General features: G+C 43.5%; 1 protein-coding gene across 16 annotated transcripts in view; it reads right to left on the bottom strand.

Annotated features, from left to right (window-relative positions):
* SEC31A (SEC31 homolog A, COPII coat complex component) overlaps positions 1–26,184 on the bottom strand; it is a 49,347-nt gene that overhangs the window by 15,355 nt on the left and 7,808 nt on the right. For 5 of the 16 annotated variants that reach the window (XM_054066387.1, XM_054066385.1, XM_054066376.1 and 2 more), the window contains 18 exons: positions 25,581–25,721; positions 24,213–24,355; positions 23,217–23,316; positions 21,838–21,999; positions 21,499–21,651; positions 19,847–20,077; positions 19,184–19,258; positions 16,749–16,799; positions 15,900–15,977; positions 13,350–13,425; positions 12,500–12,678; positions 10,522–10,648; positions 9,628–9,773; positions 7,757–7,930; positions 7,129–7,302; positions 2,122–2,214; positions 1,340–1,469; positions 3–353 (listed from right to left, as the gene is read on the bottom strand). In XM_054066387.1, the coding sequence (XP_053922362.1) occupies positions 3–353; positions 1,340–1,469; positions 2,122–2,214; positions 7,129–7,302; positions 7,757–7,930; positions 9,628–9,773; positions 10,522–10,648; positions 12,500–12,678; positions 13,350–13,425; positions 15,900–15,977; positions 16,749–16,799; positions 19,184–19,258; positions 19,847–20,077; positions 21,499–21,651; positions 21,838–21,999; positions 23,217–23,316; positions 24,213–24,355; positions 25,581–25,721 (2,584 nt within the window). The remainder of the gene's footprint in view (positions 1–2; positions 354–1,339; positions 1,470–2,121; positions 2,215–7,128; positions 7,303–7,756; positions 7,931–9,627; positions 9,774–10,521; positions 10,649–12,499; positions 12,679–13,349; positions 13,426–15,899; positions 15,978–16,748; positions 16,800–19,183; positions 19,259–19,846; positions 20,078–21,498; positions 21,652–21,837; positions 22,000–23,216; positions 23,317–24,212; positions 24,356–25,580; positions 25,722–26,184) is intronic. The other 11 variants (XM_054066379.1, XM_054066381.1, XM_054066388.1 and 8 more) reach the window with 7 other exon arrangements.

Raw genomic sequence — 26,184 nt, 5'->3', positions numbered from 1 at the left:
ACCTGTTCTCTGGGATGCAGGAAGGTCACTGGTTGCAGGCAGAGTACCTGTTGGTCCAGTAGGTAATGCATAAGACACAGAAGTTGCTGGAGGTCCTGGCCTGCCATGCTGAAAGGATGTGACAGGAGGAGGAAAGGAAGAGATGGGATTCAGGCTTGTTGGGGAGGATTGTCGTTGCCCAAGGTACAGTGGGGATGGCACAGAATAGGCAGGAGCAGAAGGCAGGTAGGGAGGGGTGGTGTTAGGGGCAGGGTTTAGGCAAGAGGGTGAAGCAGGAACAGTGATAGGCTGCTGAGGCTGATAGAGAGCTGGTCCCCCTGTTCCACAAGAGTACTGCTGTGTGGCCTGATATGCTACAAAAAGGCAGAAAAGACATTCAGTCAGTGAGTTCATAAAAGAGGGGCAGGTTTCATTTGCCTCTTTCTCCATTTGACTCTCTTCTCTTTCTGCCCCTTCTCCCTCAAACCACTTACTTGCCCAGCCAAATCCTGGCTCCCACAATTCTGCCTGCACTTGCAGGACTGTTTATAGCCTCAGACTGCCACTGGGAGAGAGAAAAAGACTGCCTTTGCTGTAAGGACTCCCGTTCTCCCACCCTGCCCCTCCCCCTGGCTTCAAGCCATCATGCCACTCGGAGTGGGGCTGGGGCACATGGATGCTGCTACTCTGGCTGCTTTCTGTACCACAGCAATCCTCACAGTGCCTCTCAAGAAAGGGAAACCCCTACCCCAATACTGCACAAAGGGAAAGCCTAGGCCAACAAAGTGAATAGTAGCCTTTGGGAGCTTCCATTTTCTTCCAGCCTTTCACTGTGGGCTCTGCAGCTTAACTTCACTGTCTCTTCTATGCCCATATATTCTTCCTTGGTGTCTGTACTTTCAGTCTCTTTGAGTATGTCTATGATCTGCTTCCTTCCTCACTCACCTCTACTACTGCCCTGTCTCCTCATCCTCTTTCCCATCTTCATGGAGTCCCAATGAGAACTGGATGGCTCAGATGCACACAGATGAGTTGAGTCCCTCTTTCTCAGGGCTTGGCTGCATCTCCAGGACTCACACCAGGAAGGTTCTCACCCTGGCACACCCTTGGGAAGGGTCAGCCGAGGAGCAAGTCTAAGAGCTGTGGGCAGACATCTTCTCAGCAGAGAAGACTGTCTCACAGAGGGTGCCTGATGTCTGCCCTCCAATCTGTCAGTCCTCAGATGTCATCTCAAGAAATGTGGGAATGCTTGGTCTGAACCCTTCAAACCCCAAGAAATGGACTGGCTATCCCCAAGTAAATGTGGCCTCATCATCTGGCCCACCTGGGTAGAAGGAAGAAGGGAGCTGCTGTTACTCACTCTGTGGGTATGCTGGCCGGGACCCTGCTTGTGAAAACATGCTGTAATTGGAAGATGCAGCTTGCTGTGGTGGCATGTTGGGGTTAACAGCACCTGGCATGATAAACCCTGGAGGAGGTGGGTTGTCACTCTGTAAAAAAAGATTGCAGGAAAAAGGATAGGGAGAAATAGAATTTAGTCAGCAACGGCAACACAGTGCTCAAGCAGAACTGTAACAAGATGATCAGTTCATGTTTCAAGGTCTCAAACCACATTCCCTGGAAAAGTCACCAGCACAAAGACAAATGCCTCAAACTACCCCAGTGCCTTAGGGTGCCCAGCGGAACTGCCTGTATGTGCAGCAACTTCAGCAGCAAAGCAGCATATAACTTCCCACCTTCCTTGCCAGCACTGCCTGTTATTCAGGCAGTCCAAGAGTGCCATGCCATCCACAGCTTTCAAGCAAACAACTTAAATGTTCATTCTGAAGCTGCTGATTTCCATAGAAAAGAGGGAAAGATATAATAACACTTCAAATATTCCAGTGTAGGGCAAAGGCTGGGGGAGGCTAAGGTCACACTAAGCTCCCATTCAAGGCTTTCCAGAGCCAGTCATCTGGGTGTTAGTAAGAGAAAAAAAAAAAAAAAAAAAAAGTACTGTGAGATGCAGAGGAGCAAAACCATAGCACACATGAAAGCTGTTCCTTCTGCCTATTTGCACTATACTGTGTCAAGCGCACAAACTATACCAAGGGACATACTGGGGTGGAGCAGGGGTTCAGAGAGGAATAATGAAGATTATACCTGTGTGTCAGAGGGACAGCCTGCAGAAGGATGACTGGGAAGGGCAGTAGGAGTTTTGTTACTCCAGGCAGTGACAGTAGGGGCAATTCTAACCTGAATTGAACAAAGAAATACCAATCATGGAAAACAAAACTATAAAAAAAATTCTAAAAAGATGTGAAGAAATGGCCAAAAAGTTTGCATGCTGGCACTTTAACACAGCCATAAAATCTCAGAGGAAGAAGGAAAAGTGCATTCAAGACAGATGAAATCACCATGCACTGGAGCTGAAGTGAATAGCAGAGTGAAGACAAAACACAACAGAGATGCAGCTACAACACCCTGTGGAGTGAGCGCAGTGTTACATGTGCCAGTGAGCCAGGTCTCAATCTTTCATCACATTTTCCTGTTGCAGGAACTCCCCCCAGGCTACTGCATGACAGCAAGCATCACTAACCACAGCTGGAACTCCTAAGTTCCATTTTAAATTCCAATCTACTGCCTCACACAAAAGCAGTCTGTTCAAATCGAGCTTAAAATGAATTAAAACTGGTTAAAATACAATATTCAGTGCTTTCACATGCACAAACACACTTCTTAATGCTTATTGTTATCCCGCCAGTCTGCCCCAGCTCATTTTCTTTATGTTCCTTCTTGGTCACTCCAAAGCCCTTCAATCCCATACAACCACTATTATCTTTCTGAACGGACAGAAACCAGCAACTGACTATGCCTGCAACTTACCTGAAAAATAAGAGGGCATGCTCCCCAGCAGTAGGATGCACAGCTGGGGTCAGGAGGCTGACACCCCACCTATGCACAGGGGACAGCTCTGCCCCTGAAGTCCCGGTTTGCTCAGCTGGCTTCAGTCTATTGGTCACTAAACCTCCGCAGTGCTGGGCTAATGGTGCAGTCAGCTGAACAAAAATCACTCTTAATGTCTGCATAACTCATCACTGGAGTCATATAAAAGACTCTTCCATCCCCTTTCACACCTCTTTCTTTTCAGACGAAAAAGAGGGTTAAAAAAGACTATGCTGAAAAGAAACCAAATTTTAAACTTCCTATTTCAGACCGCAAACGCTACCTCAAACTTGAACAAGCCCTACATACACACTTTCTTAAACGGAAGTCAAACAAAACAAGTATCTTAAGACTCAAATATGTAATTTCTTTCTGTTCTGGCTTAGCATCATACTGCTGGGTGCTGTTCTGACATGGCATCTATCCACTTCAAGCCCTACCTGTTGAGAATGAGCTCCCTGGAAAGCCAAGAACACAGGGGGCAACTCACTTGCCGTGTGCACACAGGGTTGTGATACACCTAGCCTTTTATTAATAAACAAGGCTTGCTTAAATAATAGCTTGAGGCATTCCTGAAACAGTAGGAGAAAGAGGGAACTCTGGTTTAAAAAACATTGCTAAAATACTGCCATCTAGAGGACAGCTACGATATTCCACAGCCAAATGGAAAATAAGCAGAATTGCTTCTGAAGACAATTCATTGATTACAGGGCAGAAGGTGAAAGATACGGGAAAGAATATTAGAGTTAATGACTGACAAAGATGTATTTAAATTAATATGCAATGGTGTTAGAAAGGTAATCTTTTATCAGCAGGATGAAGCCTTATTACCACCCCAGAAAGAAGGTGAAGGCACACAGAATTTTGACATCAAAAGGGAGAAAACAACATCCAATTGCCTCCACCCACCCCCCACCTTTTCAGCCCTTCTTTCTTGCTGTTCCCATTTTTCTAGCAGGCAATGCTCAAAGGGCAGCACTGACAGAGACATGACTGCTTGTGCCAATCTCCGCTGCATAAGGAGAAAACCTGTAGCACTAACACACCTCTGCTCTCAGATTATCTGAGACTGAAGACCCTGAGTTGAGCAGGACCAGATGAGCTCCAGAATTGTGCTGAGGGAATTAGGGACTGGTGATGCCCTTCAAGTATGCACACAGCCAGGGCTGTCCACCACACCACACTCTGGTGATGGTCAACGTGGTCTCACGCAGCGTTATCCTCAGGCCAGAGATAAAACCAGGACATCTGCCAGCCCTATTTGTTCTGTTCTTCCCCGCACAGCCCCTAGCTCCCCTATTAGTCCCACACTCACCAAGTCTTTTTTTCTAGCACATCAGTCAGCCCAGGCCTGCTTCAACCCCTGGCCATGTTGTTTATGCCCCCTTACACACAGCAGGGAAGTTGTTTCCATTGTAGGCTATACTGGCAACTGCTGAAATGTTTCCTCAGTTTGCTATCGCCACTGCTCAGCAACTTCTGCAGCCAACATCAAGGAATTGCAGAACAGTTTGAGTTGGAAGAGACCTTAAAGATCATCTCATTCCAACCTCCCTGCCATGGGCAGGGACACCTCCCACCAGATGAGGCTGCTCAAATCCTCATCCAACCTGACCTTGAACACCTGCAGGGATGGGGCATCCACAACTTCTCTGGGCAACCTGTTCCAGTGCCTCACCAACCTCACAGTAAAGAATTTCTTCCTAATATCTAATCAAAATCTCTCCTCTTTCAGCTTAAATCCATTACCACTCATCCTATCCCTGCACTCCCTGATAAAAATCCCCTTTTCCCTAGCTCTCTTTTAAGTACTGGAAGGCTGCTCTAAGGTCTCCCCAGAGCCTTCCCTTCCCCCCTTCCCCTCCCCTCCCCTAAACAACCCAAACTCTCTCAGCCTGTCCTTCCATCCAGTGTGCAGATGACACTGCACAGCTTGGTGTTGCTGTCAAACTTGCTGAAGGTGCCCTGAGTCCCACTGTCCATGTCTCTGACAAAGATTTTAAACAACACCAATCCCAATACCGACTCTTGAGGAATACCTCTTGTCACCAGTCTCCACTTGGACATTGAGCCATTGACCACACTCCGAGTATGACTATCCAGTGAATTTCTTCTCCATTGAGTGGTCCATCCATCAAATCCACGTCTCTCCAATTTACAGACAAGAATGTCACGTAGAACAGGGTCGAGTGCTTTGCACAAGTCCGGGTAGATGATGTCAGATACTCTTCTCTCATCCACCAATGCTGTAGCCCCATTGTAGGCGGCCACCAAATTCATCAGGCACAATTTGCCCTTAGTGACATCATGTTGCCCGTGACCAGTCAAATCCTTATTTTTCATATGCCTCAGCAGAGTTTCCAGGAAGATCTGCTCCATGATCTTGCCAGGCAGACATGAGATTAACCAGCCTGTAGATCATCCCCAGGTCTTCCTTTTTTAAAAAAGTGTTACATGTTCCCTTTTCCATTCTATGGGAACTTCACTGGATAGACACAACTTCTCAAATATGATGGATGGCGGCTTAGCAACTTCATCAGCTTTTCCCCTTCTGACAGATGGGCCCCATCAGCACCCAGTAGACCAGGTTTCTCAAAGCAAGTCCCATGATCTAACTAGTCAAACCAGTGGCACCAGTCCTGTTGCCATTTATTGATTTGCCAGACTCGACTGTCCCTTTCCAATCCCATCCCTTTGACCAAATTGATGAAAAAACTACTTGTGCTCCAGAGTCCCTTACCACTGCCCCAGAGCTCTGTAATCCCCTTTGACTGCTCCTGGCTATATCACCAGTGCCCATGGGAAACAAGAGCAGAAAATGTGTCTCTGTACCTCTCAGAAGAGTCTCTCAATACTATCACCCCTCACTCTTTCTCAGTTGAACTGGTTGTTATCCAGGGAGTAGACTGGGTTGCCTTACTTGGCTCCAGTGTCTGTCCAGACGTGAATGGTGTTTCCTCTTTAGTCTGTAGAGCAGTGAAGGGGCTCTACAAGGGTACCTCAGGATTCATAGGAAACCTCTTCCTCCTGCTGGCCCTTGCAAAATTCCATTCTTTTTCATTATTGTCTTCCTTTCCTTCTCTGTGCGACAGTGGGAAAGTTTATGGCTGTTTGGCCATGGGCCAAAGGCCCACCGCAGGCTGTACTTGGAACCAGCTACCCAACTCCTTCTCAGCCTCCCTGATGCCAGCACAGCCTTCTCACTGCCTCATACACAGCCACTGGCTGTAGGTGATCCCCCACCTGAACAAACCTTTTGCAGGCAGCACTGCAGCCTGTCCCTGTCCCAGGAGAAAGGTCCAGGAACTTCCTGCAGTCCGAGGTCTTCACTGGGGCCTATGCCCTCAGCAGCTCTGTGTAGAGACATTGGCCATTGCTGGTGTAGATGATTCAGATCATGCAGATGGAGCTGCAGCCTTTGCCCTGAGACAAGTGCCCACTGTTCTGCTTCGAGGGTCACATATGATGTGTGCCCTTGGCCTGTGCAGGCTGTCACAGAACATGCCCAAGTGCTTGTTTCTGTGCACCTCAGGACTCCCATTCAGACAACTGAATGCCCCCCTTCAAAGAAGGTGCCCTCTCTGCCGTGCAACACCCTGGCTTATACACCATGCTGTTTGCCTATCAAGGTCCCCTTAGTCCCTAGGACTGTCTTTTTGAGGGTAGAGGGCAGCTGCTGTTACTGCTGTCTCTGCACTCCCCTGTAGTTTCCCTGGCTGAGAACCCTCACCCTATATGCCACGATGCCCTGCTCTGCTGTGGCACATGCCTGCACTGGAGCCAGTTGCCTCTGTGAATGACAGCTATGTGAGGGAATAATCGGCCCTAAAAGAGGGCAGTGAGCACCATGAACAAGGCCCAAGGCCTGCAAGAATTGGATCACATCAGGGACCATGAGAGCAAGCACAGAGAAGTTCTACAGTGCTCTCTCATGCTGTCATCCTTTGCACTGAGCCATATTTTCAAGAAAAGGGAGAAAGCACCTAATCTTCAGAAGCAGACTACTTGACAAGATGTGTAACAGATGTTTCCAGATGAGGAGTACAGGAAGCAGCTGTATCAACTGAAAAATAGCACCAATTACTTTCACCACAAAGCTCTTGGTAGAAGTATGTCATACAGCCAAAGCTCAGATCAAAAGAAAGGAAAAAACCATCCTTTTATCCATCACTCTCTAGAACTCAAAAGCACCATGCCCTTCCCTGAGTGCTGAAAAATATTTACCTGTTGGTAATACTGCTGGGCTGGACCCTGAAGCCCTTGCATCTGTCCAGCTATAGGGTCAGCTTGTCCTTCGGGCATGGGCTGTCTCTCGTATGGTGCCTTGAGGGCCTCCTGTCCCAGTTGGAGCTCCCCTTGGGCTCTGCAAAGCCTGTCCCGTAACAGCATGATGTTTGACTGCAATCAGAAAAGGACAGGAGAGGAAGGTTAACTGGCCGCATGCTGATGAGTGCTCGCTCAGAAGCCTGCTCTGCTATATTTGAAGGATTCTTTTCTGCATGAGACATGGGGCCATTGGAACTGCCTTACACATGCCCGTCTCCCATCTTGGGTGGCATCAACCAGGTGTCAAGGTACATACTTCACCGTGTCTGGCTTGCAGGAGCGACAGCTGCCCCTTTGGCATCTACTGGCTGCAACAAGAGGGTGAAATGAAGAGGAAGGAGAACAAGGTCATGTACTTCTGCCAGCTCAGTGAGGCCAACACAAGGAGAGGGGAAACAGCCTGTCTGTCACATCCTGAGCTGCATTTCAAACGGCAGTCTTGCTGGCTAAACGCACCACACAGACCTTTACTTGAAGTATACCTGTTCACAAAGATAGAGGGAGTAAAAGGCTGAAGGCCCCATACCTGGTTGGTTTTTGCAGGGAGGAAGGTCAACGCTGCAGTAATGCTGCCCTGGGCAGCCAGGAGGCTGGCATACTGGCTCATCTTCTCAGCCAAAAGGGCCCCCACAGCATTAGGATCCACAGCCTGGGTGAGCTGCACAGCTTTGCGCAGAATCACAACTTTCTCTATTAAATCCTGGAACCAGGAGAAAAAAACACAAATGAGAACAATAGGGTAACGCAGGCCCTGGCTGACAACTGGCTAATGATTCTGCAGCCCTGCAGAAGCCTGCTCACCTGATGGGAAGCCCAAACTAAGTGCAAATTTCTCAGTTACAGCTCCACTGTGGGCACAACTTCCTTAGCACATGAGACAATAGAACAGCAGCCGGCAACCCCCACACAAGTAGCTTCTAACAGCAAAGCCAGCAGTACATTGGGTAGAGTCCAAAGCCAGAAGAACTGCTTTTACTGACCAGGATTTCAGCGCCCTAACAACACTAAGTACATCCATCAAAAGAGTACACTCTCAAAAATATCTCGTGACAGCCATGAAAGTGAATGCAAAACACCATGCCTATCACCACTAATAGGGCTGTGTTGCTGCACATTAGTTTGCACCACCTTATAAAGTCAGTTCTTAACTACCTCGTTGAAAAGGCTCTAACAGCTCCACTGGGAGAGCCATCCACAGTTTTCTGGTTGTTACTGCAAAGATGGCTTTCCTGCTGTTCCCCAGGAATACTCCATATCTTGCCTTCCTTGCACAGCCCGAAATACCAGAGCTGGTCTCGGCTGGTTTTCTTGCTAGTGCTAAGTTTCAGTTTTCTCATGTTTTTCTTACTCTCACTGTATTATATTAAAAGATACTACAAATATTAATTTGCCAATATTAACATGATGACACTGTACCACACAGAATTTCAACCATACATCACTAATAAGGACTGTTTACTGGCTGTTAAACAATACATTGTTTTTCTCAACAAATCTGCACTTCAAAAAGAGACAAGCAAAAAAAATATATCAAGATAACCTACGAGTTTCAGCAGTTCCACATCATAGCAAATAAGCAGCCTAATTATGACTCCAAAAATATTTTTCAGTTTTAAGTGTCAGATAGCAAAGCAACAAAATAAAAATCGCAAATTCAAACTGAAGCTAAATATGCAAATAAAGCCCTCACAATCGAGAGACTAGAAAGTAATTTTAATAATTTGAAACTGCAGTGAGTTACTAGCAGAAAGCAAAACTCACATGTACTCCAGTTCCTTTAATTAACTAAACAGACTCACAGCACTGCCAGGTAATATTACTTCAAGTACTTTCTAAAACTGGTCCTTCAAATGCCCTGAACAGATCAGAGAAACTATGATTATAGTATAAAATAAAAGATTCCATAATTGTTTCATCATTGCCATCAATTCTATTTCCACAGGATACTTGCTCTATACAATATATTTCACTGCTGGAAAGCAAATCCTGTATGTGCAATCGCTAAAGAGAGCTCTCACGAGAACCTTCCTACAGTTTTTTCTCCAGACTTAACTCAAATTCATGAGATTTCTTCCCCTGAATATCCAGGTCATCTCTCCCAAAAGTAAAATCGTCCACATATTCCTCTATTGTAAAAAATGCAAACATTCAAAGCACTTTCTTTGCCGAAACCCTCTAAGACCTATAACTAACTTTTGAGACATGTATATTAGCACAACTACCCAAAAGAGTAGACACAAGCTCCGTTGTGCTTCACAACATTCCAGAAGGAAAAGGCTTGCATCCTGAGATACATGCAGCTATCAGAAAGCAAAGCTCTACAATAGATCATTTAATTTAAACGCTAAATGATTGCACTGTGTTACATCCAATATCTTTCTTAACAGAATTACCAACCTGAAGGGACAAGGGGCTGTTTCCATCCTGAGCTTTGGTCCAACAAGCAATGAGTTTTTCCACGTTGCCAGCACAAATGTAACAGAGACATGCCTGTGTCTGCAGAAGGCTGTCCTCCTCACTCTCCAGCCTGTTACCCAGGAGATCTAGGAAAAATATGAACAAGGATGATACTGGTGAATCACTTATGTGGTCTCTCCATCACTGTCAAGACTGAGGAAGCCCACACCACCTGTTGTGTCTCTACTCAGTGCAGTGAGAAGGAATACTGCCTCCACACTCCATTAATAAGAACATACTCCAGTGTCCAGCACAGATCACCTCATGGGAGGCCAGGGCACTTCAGAGGCATTTAATGTCATGACACCAAGGAGTTGCCAAAGGCTTGTGAAGCTTTTGACAATATAACTTCCCTATGTGTTAAATCCAGCCAGCAATCTGAGGCATGCTCACTGCCGGTGAAAGAATACTCCTTCCAAGAAGTCAAAATTGCTCTTGGGAAAGAAGAGTGAAGCACTGCCCTGAAACGTTTCCACTTGTGTCCCATGCACAAACACTGCAAGACACTGATAGCTTGGTTGAGACATCTGTCACATTAACATCACTGTCACCCATCTAGAAACAATAAGACATCAGTAGCTGTGCACTACACAGGCGATACCAGGACACAGCTGCTCACAAGGGCCTGGGTTCTGTGCCCAGAAAAATCACAGAACACACTGAGAACACAGCACCCCAGTTGTTCCTCTCTTCTATAACAGGACTGAAGAACTATTATCCATCAAAGAAGCTAGTGAATCATTACAGTAATGCACAGGAAGGAAAAAAAATGTGGCAAAGTGTAGTTTTGCTGTAAGTGGAATAAACAACATCCAGTCAGTAAAGTATCCTTACTGCAAAGGGCTGAAAACTCCTCTGGCCTGGCGTAAGTGAGCACAGCAGCCAAAGCCTCTCTCCAGTTCTGCAGATCACAAGACTGCACAATCTCTTTCCAATTCTTCGTTACCACTGCAGTGATCAGCTAGACCAGAAGGAGAGAGACCAGAGTTAAGATCCTGGTAGGATTTCCTTTATTTTTCAGAACATGGTAAAATTCCTGTCTATTCAAGTGTACTCATCCTCACTGTATCCAGTGTCACGGAAGGCACTGCACGTTCAGCTGCAGCACAAGAGTACATTTTACTTCAATAGGACTTCAGTGAAAATCACAAAACAGGCTCAGATAACACAGGTCAATTATTCTTACTATAAAACATGCAAGAAAAGAATGCACAAATGTCTGCAATCTGGGATTGCTACAGATTGTTTTCAGCACTTCTTTTGAGAGCTGACATACCAAGTATTTAGCTATAAGTCTTCTATACAATGCCCAGCAAGGGGGCTGAATTTTGCTTCTCAAACTGTTTAATTTGCCTTTAAGCTCTTGGCAGACTGGGCAGTTAAAAAAGCTGCTTGAAGGAAGAAGCAATCTGGCACCAATACCAGCATCACCTGGCTGCAATATCCCCACCCCGCACTCAGGCTGCCTGTCCACAGGCCCTCAAAATGAAATTCCCATTTCTTCCATCTCAAACTCTGCATCCAGTTATTTTGCTTCAGACAAAAGACAGATGGGGCAGCTGCACAGCTGCTTAGTGTCATGCCAAGACTTCAAGCTCAGAAACAGCTGAACAAGCAGTAATGTGCAGTTTGGGACCAGAAAAAGCACAAATAAACCACACCTGAACAACATATGCAAGGTCCTAACTACAAGGTCAACACTAACTTGTTAGATCCATGCACAGATAACTGGTCAGCTCTCCATGAAAACACCTTTTCCCAAAGGAAGAACTACAGTGAAGATATTTCCCATGCACTAAAAAATTGTCCTTCCTTTGATTAGGCCAGAGGCAGGAAAGGAACTGCGGGTGGGGGAAGAAATTCTGCAGATTTTTAACACTTGAGATTTTCTTCTTTTCACTTGTCCACTACTAGAAATGCAAATTGTTCCTAACTCAAACTGGATCACAAGCAATGACCAGCAAAATCCCACTTACAGACCCTAGACTGTGTGCTGCATGCCATAACTTCCCAGGTGACCACGCTTTGCAGCTTTCAGTCTTGCTCCAGGAAAACACGCAAGCACATGTCCATTTTATACACTGCCTACTGCTACTGTATAAAATGCCCTTCTTTGACAATGGATCCCTAAAGCGATCACAGGCAACTTTCTCCCCTCCTCTAAAAGCAGCCGCCCCAGCAAATCAATTGTCCTAAGCTCTTTTAAGGCCACTTCTGCTTCATCCTCCTGTTGCTACTTTCTCACATCAGTAGTAAAGAAGAAAGATCTGAATGTGTAGCATCAGCAATCCCTAGCATTGCTAAAAGCAGAAAAGAATAACCAGCTGGCCACAACATGCTGTCTCCTAGACAATGGGTGCTGTATCTACCCTGGACATACTTAACTTTCTTCTGTGCATGTGGTGAGATGAAGCATTGGCAAAATCTGTTAAGATTGATCATGGGCAGAAATTAACATAAGGTTTCTGACACTGAGCATGGCTCATGCGTGATTTTTAAAAAATCTGTTAACAGACTGAAACGTGTACTGCTTAAGATATTTATCAGTGAGTATGCAACTCTGACACAATGGAGACAAGGTAAAGAATATTCTCATGTATTGATAGGCAGGTAGCGTGCCTCCTTTTCTCTTTAACAATACATTATAGAAGAATATCAGAAATTCTTCTGCTCTGAGACCTCATGGATGACTTGAATACATATTAGCTTCTCACAGAAATAAACTATGAAATAGTAGGAAAACTTTTAAGGTGAAAAAGTGAGCTGCCAAAGGTGTACATGCATGTTGTTCCTTAACTGAAAAAAAACATACCCTGGTAATTTTGCTCTCCATCTTAGCAAAGTACTTCTCCTGGGTCCTAGAAAGCAGCTCTTGTCCTCCTGCGATGGCCAAGATAATGGCGTCAGCCATGCGGTTATCATGCAAGCAGAGATCTACTGCGCTCTCAAAGTTACCCGTCAGCAAAGCCTGAGTAATCAAACCATCCACATCTGCAACAAGAGAAGTGCATTTTCAAATGATGGCAAAAAAGTAATTTAAATTTGCAACAGTGGTCGATTCTGTCCAACTGTACAACATTGCACAAAATTCTCTGTACTCCAGCGTGCTCCGGGCAGGTACTTGCAGGGATGCTGAAGTTCATCTCCAATCTCAAACACACTATCGTCAGTCATATCAGGTGGGGCACTGTCAAGCATCACTTAACTTGCTGCGGAACAGATTCTAGTAAAGGTGCTAAAGCAAGATGCTGAAGGTCTAAATGACCTCTGACACCACTACCTTGCATACAATGACAGAGACAAAGTCAAACCTAGACCGCGGTCAATGGCTTCTGTGTTATTCAAGATCCCACAGGAGCTTCTGTACAAATGGCAATGTTAGCACTTCATGCCTGGTCAGGTGCATGTTTTTTTATATAAGAAAACAGAGTAGCTACATTTCAGTGATGGTGTACACAAGCACTGTATGTTTTCTTTCCTTCCCTTCTCTGAAAAGCTGTATTTTCAAGTTTGAGACTGCTGTGAAATGAATGGAGGTAGAGGTAAGTCATGACAACCCTTCACGACCTGTGCAGAATGTGCCTTCTCACTGGAACACCACTATCAACCTCAGTATTTACAAATATCACCACATAAAATGAAATCAATACCAAAGTTTTTACCTCCACTAACAGAGATGTTAAATGTCTTCTTTGCAGATCCCAAATCTTCAGTTTCATGTTTATGGTCCTTCACCCTCTAAGAGAAAGGAAAAGCGTAATTTTTAAGTTTATGTAAGCACTTGGAATATACATACACACTTAAAAAAATACTACTCCTATTACAAGTTAAAGATGGACCTTCAGTCTAAAGATAGGCCAGTCACCTAACAAATGATTAACTTAGGAAGAGTATCATGGCCATTTGTTAGAACACTGTTTCAGCACAGAATAATCAATTTCCCCTGGTGCCTGCAGAAAATCACCTCCAAAGCACACTGAGAAAGCCCATGGTTTATCAAAGGACCTCCAGTGCATGTAAACACACCATTATGAAATCACTGTTCTGAAAGATCAGAGTGGACCATTTTTTAAAATGGATGCCAAGATGAAAAAGCGCTGAAAGCCCCAGATTTCCAGCTACCACAGAAGGCTTATGCAAGCAGAAGTATGCATACCTACAGATCACAAGTAACAGCAATCAGACACCTGGATCCTGGGTACTCACTTGCATCAATGCCCGCATACACATAATCTTCTCTCACAGAAAAGCAAGTCAACCACAAAATCAGAAACCTCCCTTCCCTCCTCTTTCAACTTCAACCCCTACCAAGAACAGACTACCATAATGCTACCTAGGTTTCACTTTGGTCCACTTAGACTTTCAAGCTCATCCTTGAACTCTCCGCATTAGGCATGCATCCTAGTTTAATTAAACAAAACACATGAACACATGCTTAATTTTCAACACAGACATCCATCATGGTCCACACGGACTTAGGTGCTTTGCATTCAGTACAGAAGCACCCTGTGGACAGAAGCTGCTTGTTTATAAAACTCACCCAGGAACTAAGATAGAAAGTATTTCCTTCAAATACATGGATTTGAGAATTTCAAATAAAACCTTTTGATAATAAAAACATAATACCAAATACTCTCTCCAACATCAATTTTCACAGCACAGTTTAAGAAACTGTCCCACAAGCTGCCTCCTCTGTCATACCTAGTACCTATGGTGGGAGTTGAAGAGTCTGCTGAGAACACCCTGCTTATATGTTGACCAGTGAAACCATACTTCAAGAGGATGAAGAAAAAGTACACAGCTGACCAAGAACTCGCCCATCTCAATGCCTCTAAGTCTGAAACAAGCCTTATGTCTGGCTCATGAGAGGAGATGGAGTCTGGAAAATTATTTTGCTGTCAGATAATGTGTGATGTGTGTTTGGTACTAGTTGAGAGGATGTTGTGATTATCAGAGGAATAATCTGCCCATCTAATTACTTAGTGATCGCACTCCCTGGTGCATCATCAGTGGCTTCAAGCCAATCTCAAATATTTACCACCCACGTTGGTAGGCTAAGGTGATGTTTAGCTGTGAGTTCTCTCCTAGAAGAGATATTTATTATGAGGTATCTTCGTGATTGCATACAGCAAAATTGTTATGCAGATACATCAGTGTGCCACTACGTTGTCTAATGAATTAACAGGCAATCAAGCACCTAAAATAATGAGCATTCTGTTTTGGTGCTTTTAATCTGCTGTTAGATGTTGCTATATTGAGTCAACAAGCACACCACTCCAACACATACGAGCTACAAACCGCCATCCTCATCTTCACAGACAACTGCAGAGAGGCACTAAGCACAGGTTTGAGCACAGGGAGTTTTGGGCTTACAGCTCAAACTCTAATCCAAAAAGTGAGACTGAGGGAATGGTAGAGAATGAAGGTATTCACACAGCTACACTACTATTTTCAGTGCTATTAACCTCACATGGCAGAGGTTGGTTCCTTAGCTCTAATCATAGATCTGTTCCCATATTTAAACACAGGCCTGAAAATAATGCTGCTCAAACGGACAGAAATAAACAGAAGTTGTAGGATCCCAATAGTACATGCAGTGGAGCACGAACCACCTGTAACAAACCTGGCATAAGTGTTGCAATAGACATTCTTAAGGCAGATAGCTACCAAAGCCCTGATACTTGCTGTTCAGGTGCAAAGGGGATGGATGTTACATCCCACCAAGATGTTGGTGGGAACAACGCACAAAACAATTGCCCTTCTCCAGTACCATAACTGCATCTCTGCAAAGGGTTCTATCTAGAAACAGGGCATAATAAAGTGACAGTTTGGTGATAATCAACCAGATGGATGGAATACAGGAATCAGGAAAGGGGTGGAGGGTAGAAATGCATTAGAATTGTGACAGCAGATAATTTAGAATGTTAGGGAAATGTCAGAGTGAAAAGTATGGCAGAATAAAGTTCTTTAGTCTTGTGTCAGCTGGGCTCTTACCAAACAAGCTCTTTCTTCATTGCCATCAAAATCTATTCACATGATGTCTGAGGCTGATGAGAACATCTCAAGCTCACATTTTACTCCTTCTAAATAACATCTTTTATTACCATATATCCTCAGCAGTAGAAGAAACCAACAAAATAAGATGTTCTAATAGTAGCAACAAGGTAGATACACAGGAGAGCAACAGGGTTAGTCTAGCGGGCAACAGATACCTCTCCCAAGAACTGCTCCACCGTACCCTGGCCTTCGTCCTCCTCCTTCGGCACAGATTTATCACATTCTGCAGAAGCCTTCAGCACAGTGAAGATGCCATAAAAAAAAAAAAGCCAGCAAAAGAGGAAGAAATAGTTTGCATTGCAGCGCATAGTGACCTTCCCAACAACAGCCTGAATGAGACTGCAAATCAGAGATGCATTGGCAACATGTCTAAATATGACAAACATGGTTAGGTGCTTCATTTTGAGGCCCTCCATTTCCTTGCTCTTCGTCATTATACAGTACCCTGAGCTGCTTTCATCTTAGCTGCCTGAAAATATGCAGCAAAACTTTTCCTGCCCATTAGGCAACCACAGATGACATCTGAAATGTCTATGGCACAAAAGCAATGCAGTCCTTATGTTGTAGACTCAGGCCATTACAATTACAGCTGTTTGCAGGGAAGTGTCATGGAACCACATTCTCAGTCCTGCTTTTTTTTAAAGCCTAGGGAAGTTGTTGCTGTTGAAACCAGATACCAGGCAGCAAGGCTTTGCCTTACCTTATAGGCAGCACAAAATGTCACAGTGGGCACAAGACAGGGAGCAAAAAGGAATGGTGGAGGAAAATCACTGAGAACCTAAACTAAAACTTGTGAACGACTTTTGTTGTGAATGGGGGCACATGTGAGTCGAAAAATACTTTGTTTAAATAAGTATTTTCATCTTACTAAATGTAGGAACTTGTCGTACTCTGGGTTATTTGTGACTTTGGGACAGCTGTCAAGCAGAAAGAAAACACATTCTTACTTTGTATATTTCCATGGCATTATTAAGCTAAACACAGTTGTACACGTGTTTTCTTACCTCTCCAAAGTCACCATCTGTAAGACCCTCTTTATTCAGAGTGAACATAATCTAGAAAACAACAAAGATTTAAGTAAGTGTCCTTTTATTTTAGGGAGGTAGACCTCTCACTGATGTCCCAGATTGCAAAGCTGGTACATGTAGCTAATAAGCTGTTTGCAGAGGAGTTAAACATGAAACTAAAGCCACTTCCTTTCCGAGCCTGGCAATGGATTTACAGCTAATCCTCTTGCACTCTGATGGAAATAATAGCTGCTCTATACCTTTAAATCTTTAATTGTTAACTCAAGGCCCTCAAGCCTCACTGGAAGTGATGGAAACCACAGAAACAAAAATAATATCAGAGCATGCAGGACAAAACCCTCTGTCTGTTCTGCTTAGGGAAAATGAAGTGGTGGCAAACCTTGTGGAGCAAGGAGCCTGTCAGGAAGCCGTGGTTTCAAGCACAGCAGTTATACAGCTGAAGGCTGGGATTTTCCAAAGTACAGAAGGGTTAAAATGCTCAGCAATGCAAATCATGGCTCCAGATTCAATTAGGGCCTTCAAAACCACCAATTTAATGTATAGAACTTAGAATGCATGCAGAAGACGTTAGTTTTGTATCTGGGAGCCTGAGCTTCCTAATGCTGCTAATGTTACCTATTGCTTTTAGTATTGCTTTATTTTACTTTTGTATGCCAGTTTTCACAAAAAAGAGCTCAAAGAGAACTACCTCCAGCAATTTTTTTAATCATTAGTTTATTACAGAAAGGAGGAATCCAGGACTTGACTTGCATTTAATAATCAAAGGTTTTAAGAAGATAAAAACAAAATACCATATGCTTAAGAACCTATTCCAAGAAGCTGAAATCTATGATCCTTTTTACTTTCCTTACTCTACCAGTAACACAAAAAACAACTTGTAATTTAGTGAGTTTATCATCTGAGTATCACAAATTTTCAGGCAAGCTGTCCTATACTGTTTTTTGACACTGACAAACATTGATTAAACTTCAGTGTGGAATGTTTTGCTGAGAAACAGCTACATGAAAACATGGCCTTGCATCTCCTCTCATCTGTTCCCCAAATACAGAAACAGAGGAGTAGGCCCAGCATTTCAGATCACTTAATTCAGCTACTTCCATTTCCCCAGTCTCTCTCCATGCACAGGCATATTAAACCCAGAGCAACAGCAGCATTGGGCTCCAGCCTGCATGAGGCTGCTCCACAGGAGAACTACTGAATTGCAATGAGATTTTCTAATTGAGATGTGCTTTTCAAAAACAGGATTTCCCATGCTGTGCTTGCCTTTGATTCATGCAATAAAAACTTAAAAGCTGATGACAGACTTAGCAAAAACTTGATTTTTTTCTGTAATGTTGTTTGCCCTTGAAGGTCATTAAATACATAACCCCATAATGACATTGTAATGGAGCTAATCTTTGAAAAATAAAAGATTAGTTTGATACAATGAAAATGAATTAAATATTCAAATCCACTGAATCAGACCTGAAGAAATACTAGACAGTTCCCAGGTACAGCACTGAACGCAATAAAGAGGGAAAATGCACAGCAGGTAAGCCCCTTTAGCACTTGTGATAAGAATCTTCTTTCAACTTGAAAGAAAGTTTTAGACTTAAAATGTGCAAGTAGCTTCCTAGTAATTAATATTTTCCCTTTCCAAGTATAACCAGTTCGGACTGTTTAGTTTTGGTTTTTTGTAAAAATGAATAGCATCCCTCACAAAAAAAGGACTAATCTAGGTTTTTCAAGGTAGTTATGAAATCCTGGAGACTGCTGGTTCTCCTTCAACCAGAAAGCCTAAAACCAGATCAGATTCCATGATGCTAAAGTAGAAGGATGTCACATGACAAAGTCACATCAATAGCTGCAACCAATAAATACCAAAGCTTCTTGATTGGTGAGAATTTCAGATCAACATTGAACAGTCAGATGCAGACAGACCTCTGAAGTCTGTTGCCTGCTTTGAAATTTTCACAGAACATCTGTATTGCAAAATACCTAATAAAAACACAACAAACTGCTTGCTGTAAGAAATTCTGGAGTTACTCACAAGTTGTTTATCTAGAAAAAATTTAAAGAGCAGAGGAAGATTTCTAGTGTCCTTTGAACAAAGGAATTCCTTAAATAACACAAGTATTCAAGTCAGCCAAGTTTAAATAGAGGTTCCGACACTACGAGTAATACTTGTATTATGGCTATTAGGAGAGCTGCAGCACTGACAAATACAAAATCTGCTGAGAAACACACTGAAAATAACATGTAAAACTGTTTCTTGTATTGAATAGCCTATGGATACTGGTAATTGCTCTTCTAGTCTACAGGTAAACGAGTACTTCAACCATACATGCCATCATCAACATTTCAGGCTTTACTCCATGGGTACATCCATGAGTAAAGCATTTAACACAGGCACAGCTTCCAGACACATTTACCTTCTTCCTCAGATCATCTTTCCTGTATCCCAAGAGCTCAAGGTATTTAACACGTGAATCTTCTTCAAAGTTCACCTTTAAAAAACAAAAGTTAAAAAAAACCACATTGTAATTCAGAATTTTTCATTTTCTCCCTCACTGGCTTTTTACTTAACTGGCACAAGTTACCCAGCGAGAGCCAGTAACTGTAGAGACTGAGTGTAATAAAGACAACCGAAAAGATCTTCAGTGACTTGAGCACCCAAGCAGGTAGGCAAAGCTTCAACTTGGTTATTGCAGGTGTTATTGCTTATCTGCTTCACTTGGAAATCTCTAAATGTTCACCGTGAGCACATCTAAGACTGTTCAAAAAGCTTTCCACCTTTCCACCACCCTTCCCAGTACAAAAATGTACTGAAGGGGGACGTAAAAATCCACAGGACACCTCAAGCTTTGGCTTCTCCCATGATTTCTCATGAACGCCGCAAAAGCCCCTGGCCCTGTGCATCCTCTCTATTATGGCTGTCCCACCTCCAACAACAGGGCTTATGGACACTATTCCCTCATCCTACACTTTTGGTTCCCAGCATCTCTTCTGCTGAAACACCACAAATACGCAGAAAGAACGATTTCTGCACTGGCTTTCCAAGTCAGGGAATTCCTGAACCGCTGTTACTCTGTTACCTTTAAGAAGGCCCACAGGTTTTTCTCAAAGTCAGCCTGGGCCATGTCAATTTTCTTCTGGCAGTAGCTGACAAAATTTTTGGACTGCACAGCCTCCTGCAGCTGGTTCGACCGCACCAGGAACTCCTTCTCTGTAACAACCTGGCTCACGTAGACATGGTGACACTCCTGCTCGATGCCTGGCTGCTGCTGAGACTTGGCATTCTCAAATGTAACCAGCTTGCCTCCAAACTGAAATTGAGGCACACATACAGTAAGTAAATATTCAAGTATACACAGGGGTGGCTATGAAAACGTAGATGCATGCACATATATGCACATGATTTCATATAGCCTATATATGTTACCATTCAATGGACAAACATTCCTGACATCAGCTCACTGATTTTTTTTTTCCAGCACCCCATATTTCTATGCATGTAAGGAGTTTGCTGGACAAACAGGTGCACGTTTACTAGGATTTATGAGCACAGCTACTCTTGTACCTGTTATTTTCAGGCAAAAACTGACAACTGGAACTGTGGGTCTATACAGTGCCCAGTATAAATGATGTATCTCATTATATGGCAATGTAATTACCAAAGAAACCTATGCATCACTAAATAAGTGTTTAAGCATGTCTGCCCTGCTCTCGGCAGGCTGTTTACCAGTTAAAAGCCTACTGAGAGATGGGCAGCAAGTTGTGTCATCATTTGGAGAGAAGTAAAAGCAACAGAAAAAAAATTAGAAGGGGGTTGTAATATTATTCCATTCTACAGTTCAAAATTAATTTACACACGCCAGTCCAATAAATGAAGAAGTCAGCCTTACTAAAAGCAAGAAGCCTAGCAAAGAAAAAGACTGACAGCTGGCTCCTGTAAAACCAGAACAAATAAGGGAATAAACACCACTATAAAATGACATCATTCAGTGACTAGGCAAAATCACATCTTTTTAATGGTAAAAAAACTACATTTAATTTGTGCATCAGATCATGAATACACAGACATGGGATGCTAAAAACTGAGCAGTAATTCAGCAGAGAAATCCATTTCAAGCAGACAGGCTAAAATCTCCAGGAGATCCCTAAGACACGGTCTGTGGGGCTAGAAAATAAGCTAAAGGTGGAACCAAAGAGCAGATGACTACTCTCACAAAAAGCCACTCTCTCACCTTCTCCTCTGCAAATCAACGAGCCACAGAGGAGCCTAGCCATGTGCTGCTACGACAGTGACTCCTGTTACGTTGATCAGAACAGCCCCGAGTATTCTCCATCACACTGACTCACATAATAGCTTCAAACTGTACTCAAGTCTCATACTAACCTAGTTTGGTCCTGTTCCTCCCTCCTGAAGTGTATTTTTTTACTCCAAAGCGACAGAAAAGCAAAGCTCCAGTCCCAAAACAGAAAGAAATAACTGCATGTTGGCAACGCACCATCTCCTTGTTTCTTTTTTTCCAAGCATTTTTGCCATGCTTTGGCTGGCTTGCTGTCCAAGCACCCAATCCATAGCACAGGCTGCTGCAAAACACCTTGACACAACCACAAATAGGGGAAGTTCTCCCATGGTGGAGCACAACATTGAATTCCCCTTTTCCTAAGGTGTTTTGCAGTTGCCATCACTATCTCTCCTCCCTGCCTTGCCAATCACCCAGCCTTGTCCTCTGCTTACCGCGAATGACGCGCCCACAGGTCTCCGGATCCATTTGGGTGGTTTCCTTAGGGGTAAAATGACACTCTGTGGGGAGGTCGGCTGTTTAAGCTGTAGTGGCGGGAGGGGCTGACCCATACCAAATGGATCAAGGTTCCCAAAAGATGATGAAAGCTTTGATAACAGAAGAGGGGGAGAGAAACAAAAATGACATATCTCAAACTAAACATAAGCATTTATTTGCACCGGATTGGTACTCCAACAGGCAGGCCTGCAGACAGCTATTGAAGACTTTCCATGAGTCCATATTTCCCCCACCGCACTTTCTGTCCATATTCTTAGCTGAATGTTTCTCAATACCTGGTCAACTTGCTTCTGCCTGAAGCCATCTGTGCTGCCTCCCATGATGGAGTAAACGCTGATCCGCCCATCAAATGAAGCTGCAGACAAGACAGCAGGGTTCCTGGGACACCACTGGATATCAAAGCACCACTGTGTGTTCATGGGCAACTCATACAGCACCTGGACAGCAAAACCAAATCCAACAAATCAAGGCTTTTATGAAGCACCACATCCAACAGCAACAGTTCTGTCCACCCTGAGACTGGCCTGCTCTTCTTGCTCCCCAACAACCTCCACATCACCCACACACACTAACAGTGTGCAAACCGTGACAATCACCAAACAGGAGATTACAACAAATGACTGCTTCTCCTCTCCTTAAGTCTTCTGTTGTAAATTAAATCATGTAGGAAAAACTGTGCATGCAAGGCATGTCTGCTCTGTCCCACTGCAAGCTGCTGCTGATACACATGCTAGCTGATCATTCAGAGCTAATCTAAGTAACCCTATGCACTACATGGAGACATGTACAGTTTCCAAAGCAATTCTGTTTTTGCAGGAAAATTGTAAAAGCTAAAATCTGCACTCTAGGCAGACAGCCTCTCCTGTCCTGGAACAGACAAGCCTGCCACTGCAGCAGCCAGTTAACTATAAACTGGGAGAAATTCAAAGAGCAAAACACTAACAGCCTCTCAGGAAACTATGTGGTTCTTATTTAAATAAAACATGTAGTATGATTTATCCATACGTGTAAAACCTTCCTAATGGCACAGCATCCATCTCAGGCAACCCATTTACCAACACACAGCTTTTGCACTTTTAGGCCAATGACTGAATTTGAGACACCTTTCACACTGTTCTTGAGGATTACTGCGCACTGTGGGCAAGGAGCCCTCCAGTGTGTCTGATGTCCTTCTGTTCAAGGGACAAACATTCAAGTTTCCTGAAAAAAGTATCTGTATCACCTTTGAAAGGTATGCCCAGGCTCAAAAGAGCAGGTGGGAACACATTCAGGTCGCTTTCAGTGGTCTGTCACCATTGTAGTAAGCTACAAAATCCCTCTGTCTCGATAAAACTTAGGAGGAAAACGACAATTGCAACAATAATCCAACCACACTGGGCCTAAACCAAAAGAGCAGGAAGCAAACAGGTAGTTTAAGTGAAGCCGTTTCTATTCCTTACAATGAACAGGGGACTTATAGCAGAAGAGAAGCAGTAAAGACGAACATTTAATATCAGCACAATATCCTGCACAACCAGAACAAGCCCAGAAGGCACATACATCAAACACTAGTACACAGGATAGAAAGAAACTTCTCATACAAACATCATTCCTGGGAATGCAAGCACACCAATTGCTACTGTGCGCCTCTGAATAGATGGTGTGCATACAATACCTCGCCCGTGTTAGGGTTGGAACAGAGAATTTTAGCATCCTTCCCACAGCTAAGTAGCAACTCCGAATCCGCCACACTCCAAGCAATGGCCAATACACCCCTGCATGATAAATAAAGCATATTTGCAAACTGAGCATTACACCCCAAAATGCCCTCCCCACTCCTTTCTTTGACAAGGAATAATTTCCCAATATTATAAGCACTTTATTTATTGAACTAGAGTCTTCCTATTTTCTGCATGAAGAGGTATAAAGTTGTAGCCATTGTATCTGAAAATTAAATGCAATAGTCATGCGGGAGAACTTTGAAACCAAAGTAACAAAATGGTCTGTCTGCCTGCAGTATTATTAACATATAACGTGGAAACTTGTAGGTAAGGTCAGTGACTACGAAGTTTGTCAGGTTTTTTTCATTAGTAGGAGATTCAAGTCAGCAGAACCACTGGCAGCAATTTTGGTACAAGCTGCAGCATAGACTTACTGCTGTTCTTTCATCTTAAATCAAGCACTGGTTTTGGGCAGTAAGTTTTACTAACATTTAAAGAGGGATGAGAATTTAACAAAATCTTTCCTTGTACCCACATTTAAGGCATTTAGGGGAACGAAGGGCACAGAGACTATGCATGTCTACTTGTGAGAATGTGGCCAGGTGCACCTTCAGTCCATTATTCAGGCAAATTCAACTACTACTAACACTCTGCATCTTAGCTTCCTCTTCTTCAAAAGCATAGAACCAAACTAGCAGCTTCAGAGTTTTTTTTTTTGTTTTGGGGCCTGCTCCTTTCAAAGCAGCATGCCCCCTAAAAGTCAAGCCTTTCAGGACACAAGGCAGGCCAGCTAGCAAGCCAGTTTATAACACTGTCTGCTGCTGGAATCACCAGCTCCAATTATGTGAGCTCTCACAGGGAACAGAACAAGAAGTGTGATGTACAAACTGGTACGTAATCACCAACAGCGCAAATACAACATGGAGCAGCAAGCTACACAAGATGCATACCTTATATGGTTTTCTAGAACACGAAGTGGTGAGGAGGCAAATCTTAGGTCCCACATCTGAATCACAGGCAACCTGTCATCCTCTGAGGCCAAAACCATCTGGGTAGCAACATCAGGGTGCCATGCAAGGCCTGAGCAGTGCATCTGAAGGACAACATTGTGCCACAGAGTAACATAACTAAGCAGCACTAAAGGACAACCTACAACTAGCCCAAACATGCCTATGTGCATGGTCAAACACTGTAGCAAGGGAATTTGAAACTACGTTTCTGGTCATTATTTCTGACCGCATTCATATTGGGATACTCTTCTTATTTCCATAAGGAAGAAGACCTGGTTCTCTCAGAGAGATGACTTTGTGGTGTCTTGTTCACAATCCTAGGTAAGAGAACTGTAATGTGCTCTATACAAACCTTTTTCTCTATTTTTGATATTTTAATAAAAGCCATTCTTAGGCAGGGGTTACTGTCATGTTAACATTGTATCACTAATCTAGATTCACATGATGAAGACAGCCTACTGTGCTGTTGATATGTTAGGCAACAACTGTATCAGAGTTATACAGTTTATCAGCATAAGAGCACAGCTAACAAGCAGCTACTTCTGGAGACCCCATTTATAAATTTAATTTTGAACTCTTTCTACATCTTCAAATATTTTTAAAGCAATATTCCATTTAAAATACACAGAACTATACAAATATGTCCCTCTCCGCAAGTTTAACAGGCTCTTTTTTTACATTTAACTGCCTGAGAAGTCACAGTGGTTCTAACATGAGGCAGGGTCCCACTAACCTATTCAAGAACAGCACTGCTCTGTGGGTCTCTCCACCAGAGACTCTGCCCTCCCTAAGATCAGCTGCAGTGTGCTCCCATTTCTATATCCAAATCAGCAGCACAGGCCTCAGCTCCATCAACGTCAGCTCCGTCAGAGTGCTCGTGGTCACCCCACCTGTGATGCCAAGGAGAAAGCCCCCTCTGCCTGAGCACTAAATCGTAAAGTGACCTACTCTGTGAAATCAAATGTGCTCACCTAGAGCACATTATCTGAATAAAAATACCTGTAGTAGCCCCAAATACATTAGTAATGGCTTTCTTCAAACTAACTTGCCATTCTGATAGGAAATCCAAGTGCCTTGCTTTGCTTCAATATGCACCTGACTATTTTAATTTAAAATGCTGACAATTCCTCTGCATATACATAGACTTTTAAGAAAAAGGATTATATATTTAGCACACCATATAAAACTGGGCCAGGGACCAGTATCTTCAAGTAATGTAAGAAGGAGTGCTATGACTTGCTTGACCAGCCAAGAGGCATCCCATACCTCTCTCTGAGTACCTATGCAGCTGTGCAAGAGCTAACTCACCCGGTTATTGTGGTCACTGACTTTGATGATGGGTTCATTCTTCCTGAGATCCCACACAGTAGCTCGGCCACTGGGGCTGGCAGATGCCAGGATGTGCTGGACTTGCCTGTTCCATGCGATGCAGCTGATGTCCTCAAGAGGCTGTTGCACACACAGAACTGCCTGTCACAACCCTTCCAAGCTGAAGGCTCAAAACCTGTTATTTTCAGGACTCGCTAAATGACAGATCTGCAAGGAGACTCATCCCAGTTACCGCAAGTGTTCCGGTTTCCTACGTACAGACACTACAGGGTATTCATGCCTGAAAACCTCCATTTATGAACTACTGGCATTTCTCTGTAATATCTGCGTTTTCTACTGTACAACACGATACACTAGTCACTCAAAGAAGACTAAGCACAACGTGTCTTGGATTTTTAGGTTTTGAGTTAAAAAAAAATAAATATGTTGGCTTGAAGTAATTCTGTGGGATTTTAATTCCTCCCAAACTACTTATTTTTATTCTGAGAATTAAAAGCAATGTTCACCCAGTCTTTGTTGCACTACTGTTTCCAGCTGTCATTAAACATCTGGACTAAAAGATTTCCCAGTCTAAAAGATTATT

The sequence above is a fragment of the Cuculus canorus genome, chromosome 4, assembly GCF_017976375.1.
Source record: "Cuculus canorus isolate bCucCan1 chromosome 4, bCucCan1.pri, whole genome shotgun sequence".
In the NCBI taxonomy this organism is placed as follows: Eukaryota; Metazoa; Chordata; class Aves; order Cuculiformes; family Cuculidae; genus Cuculus; species Cuculus canorus.
This window is presented reverse-complemented; position numbering and strand designations above follow the sequence as displayed.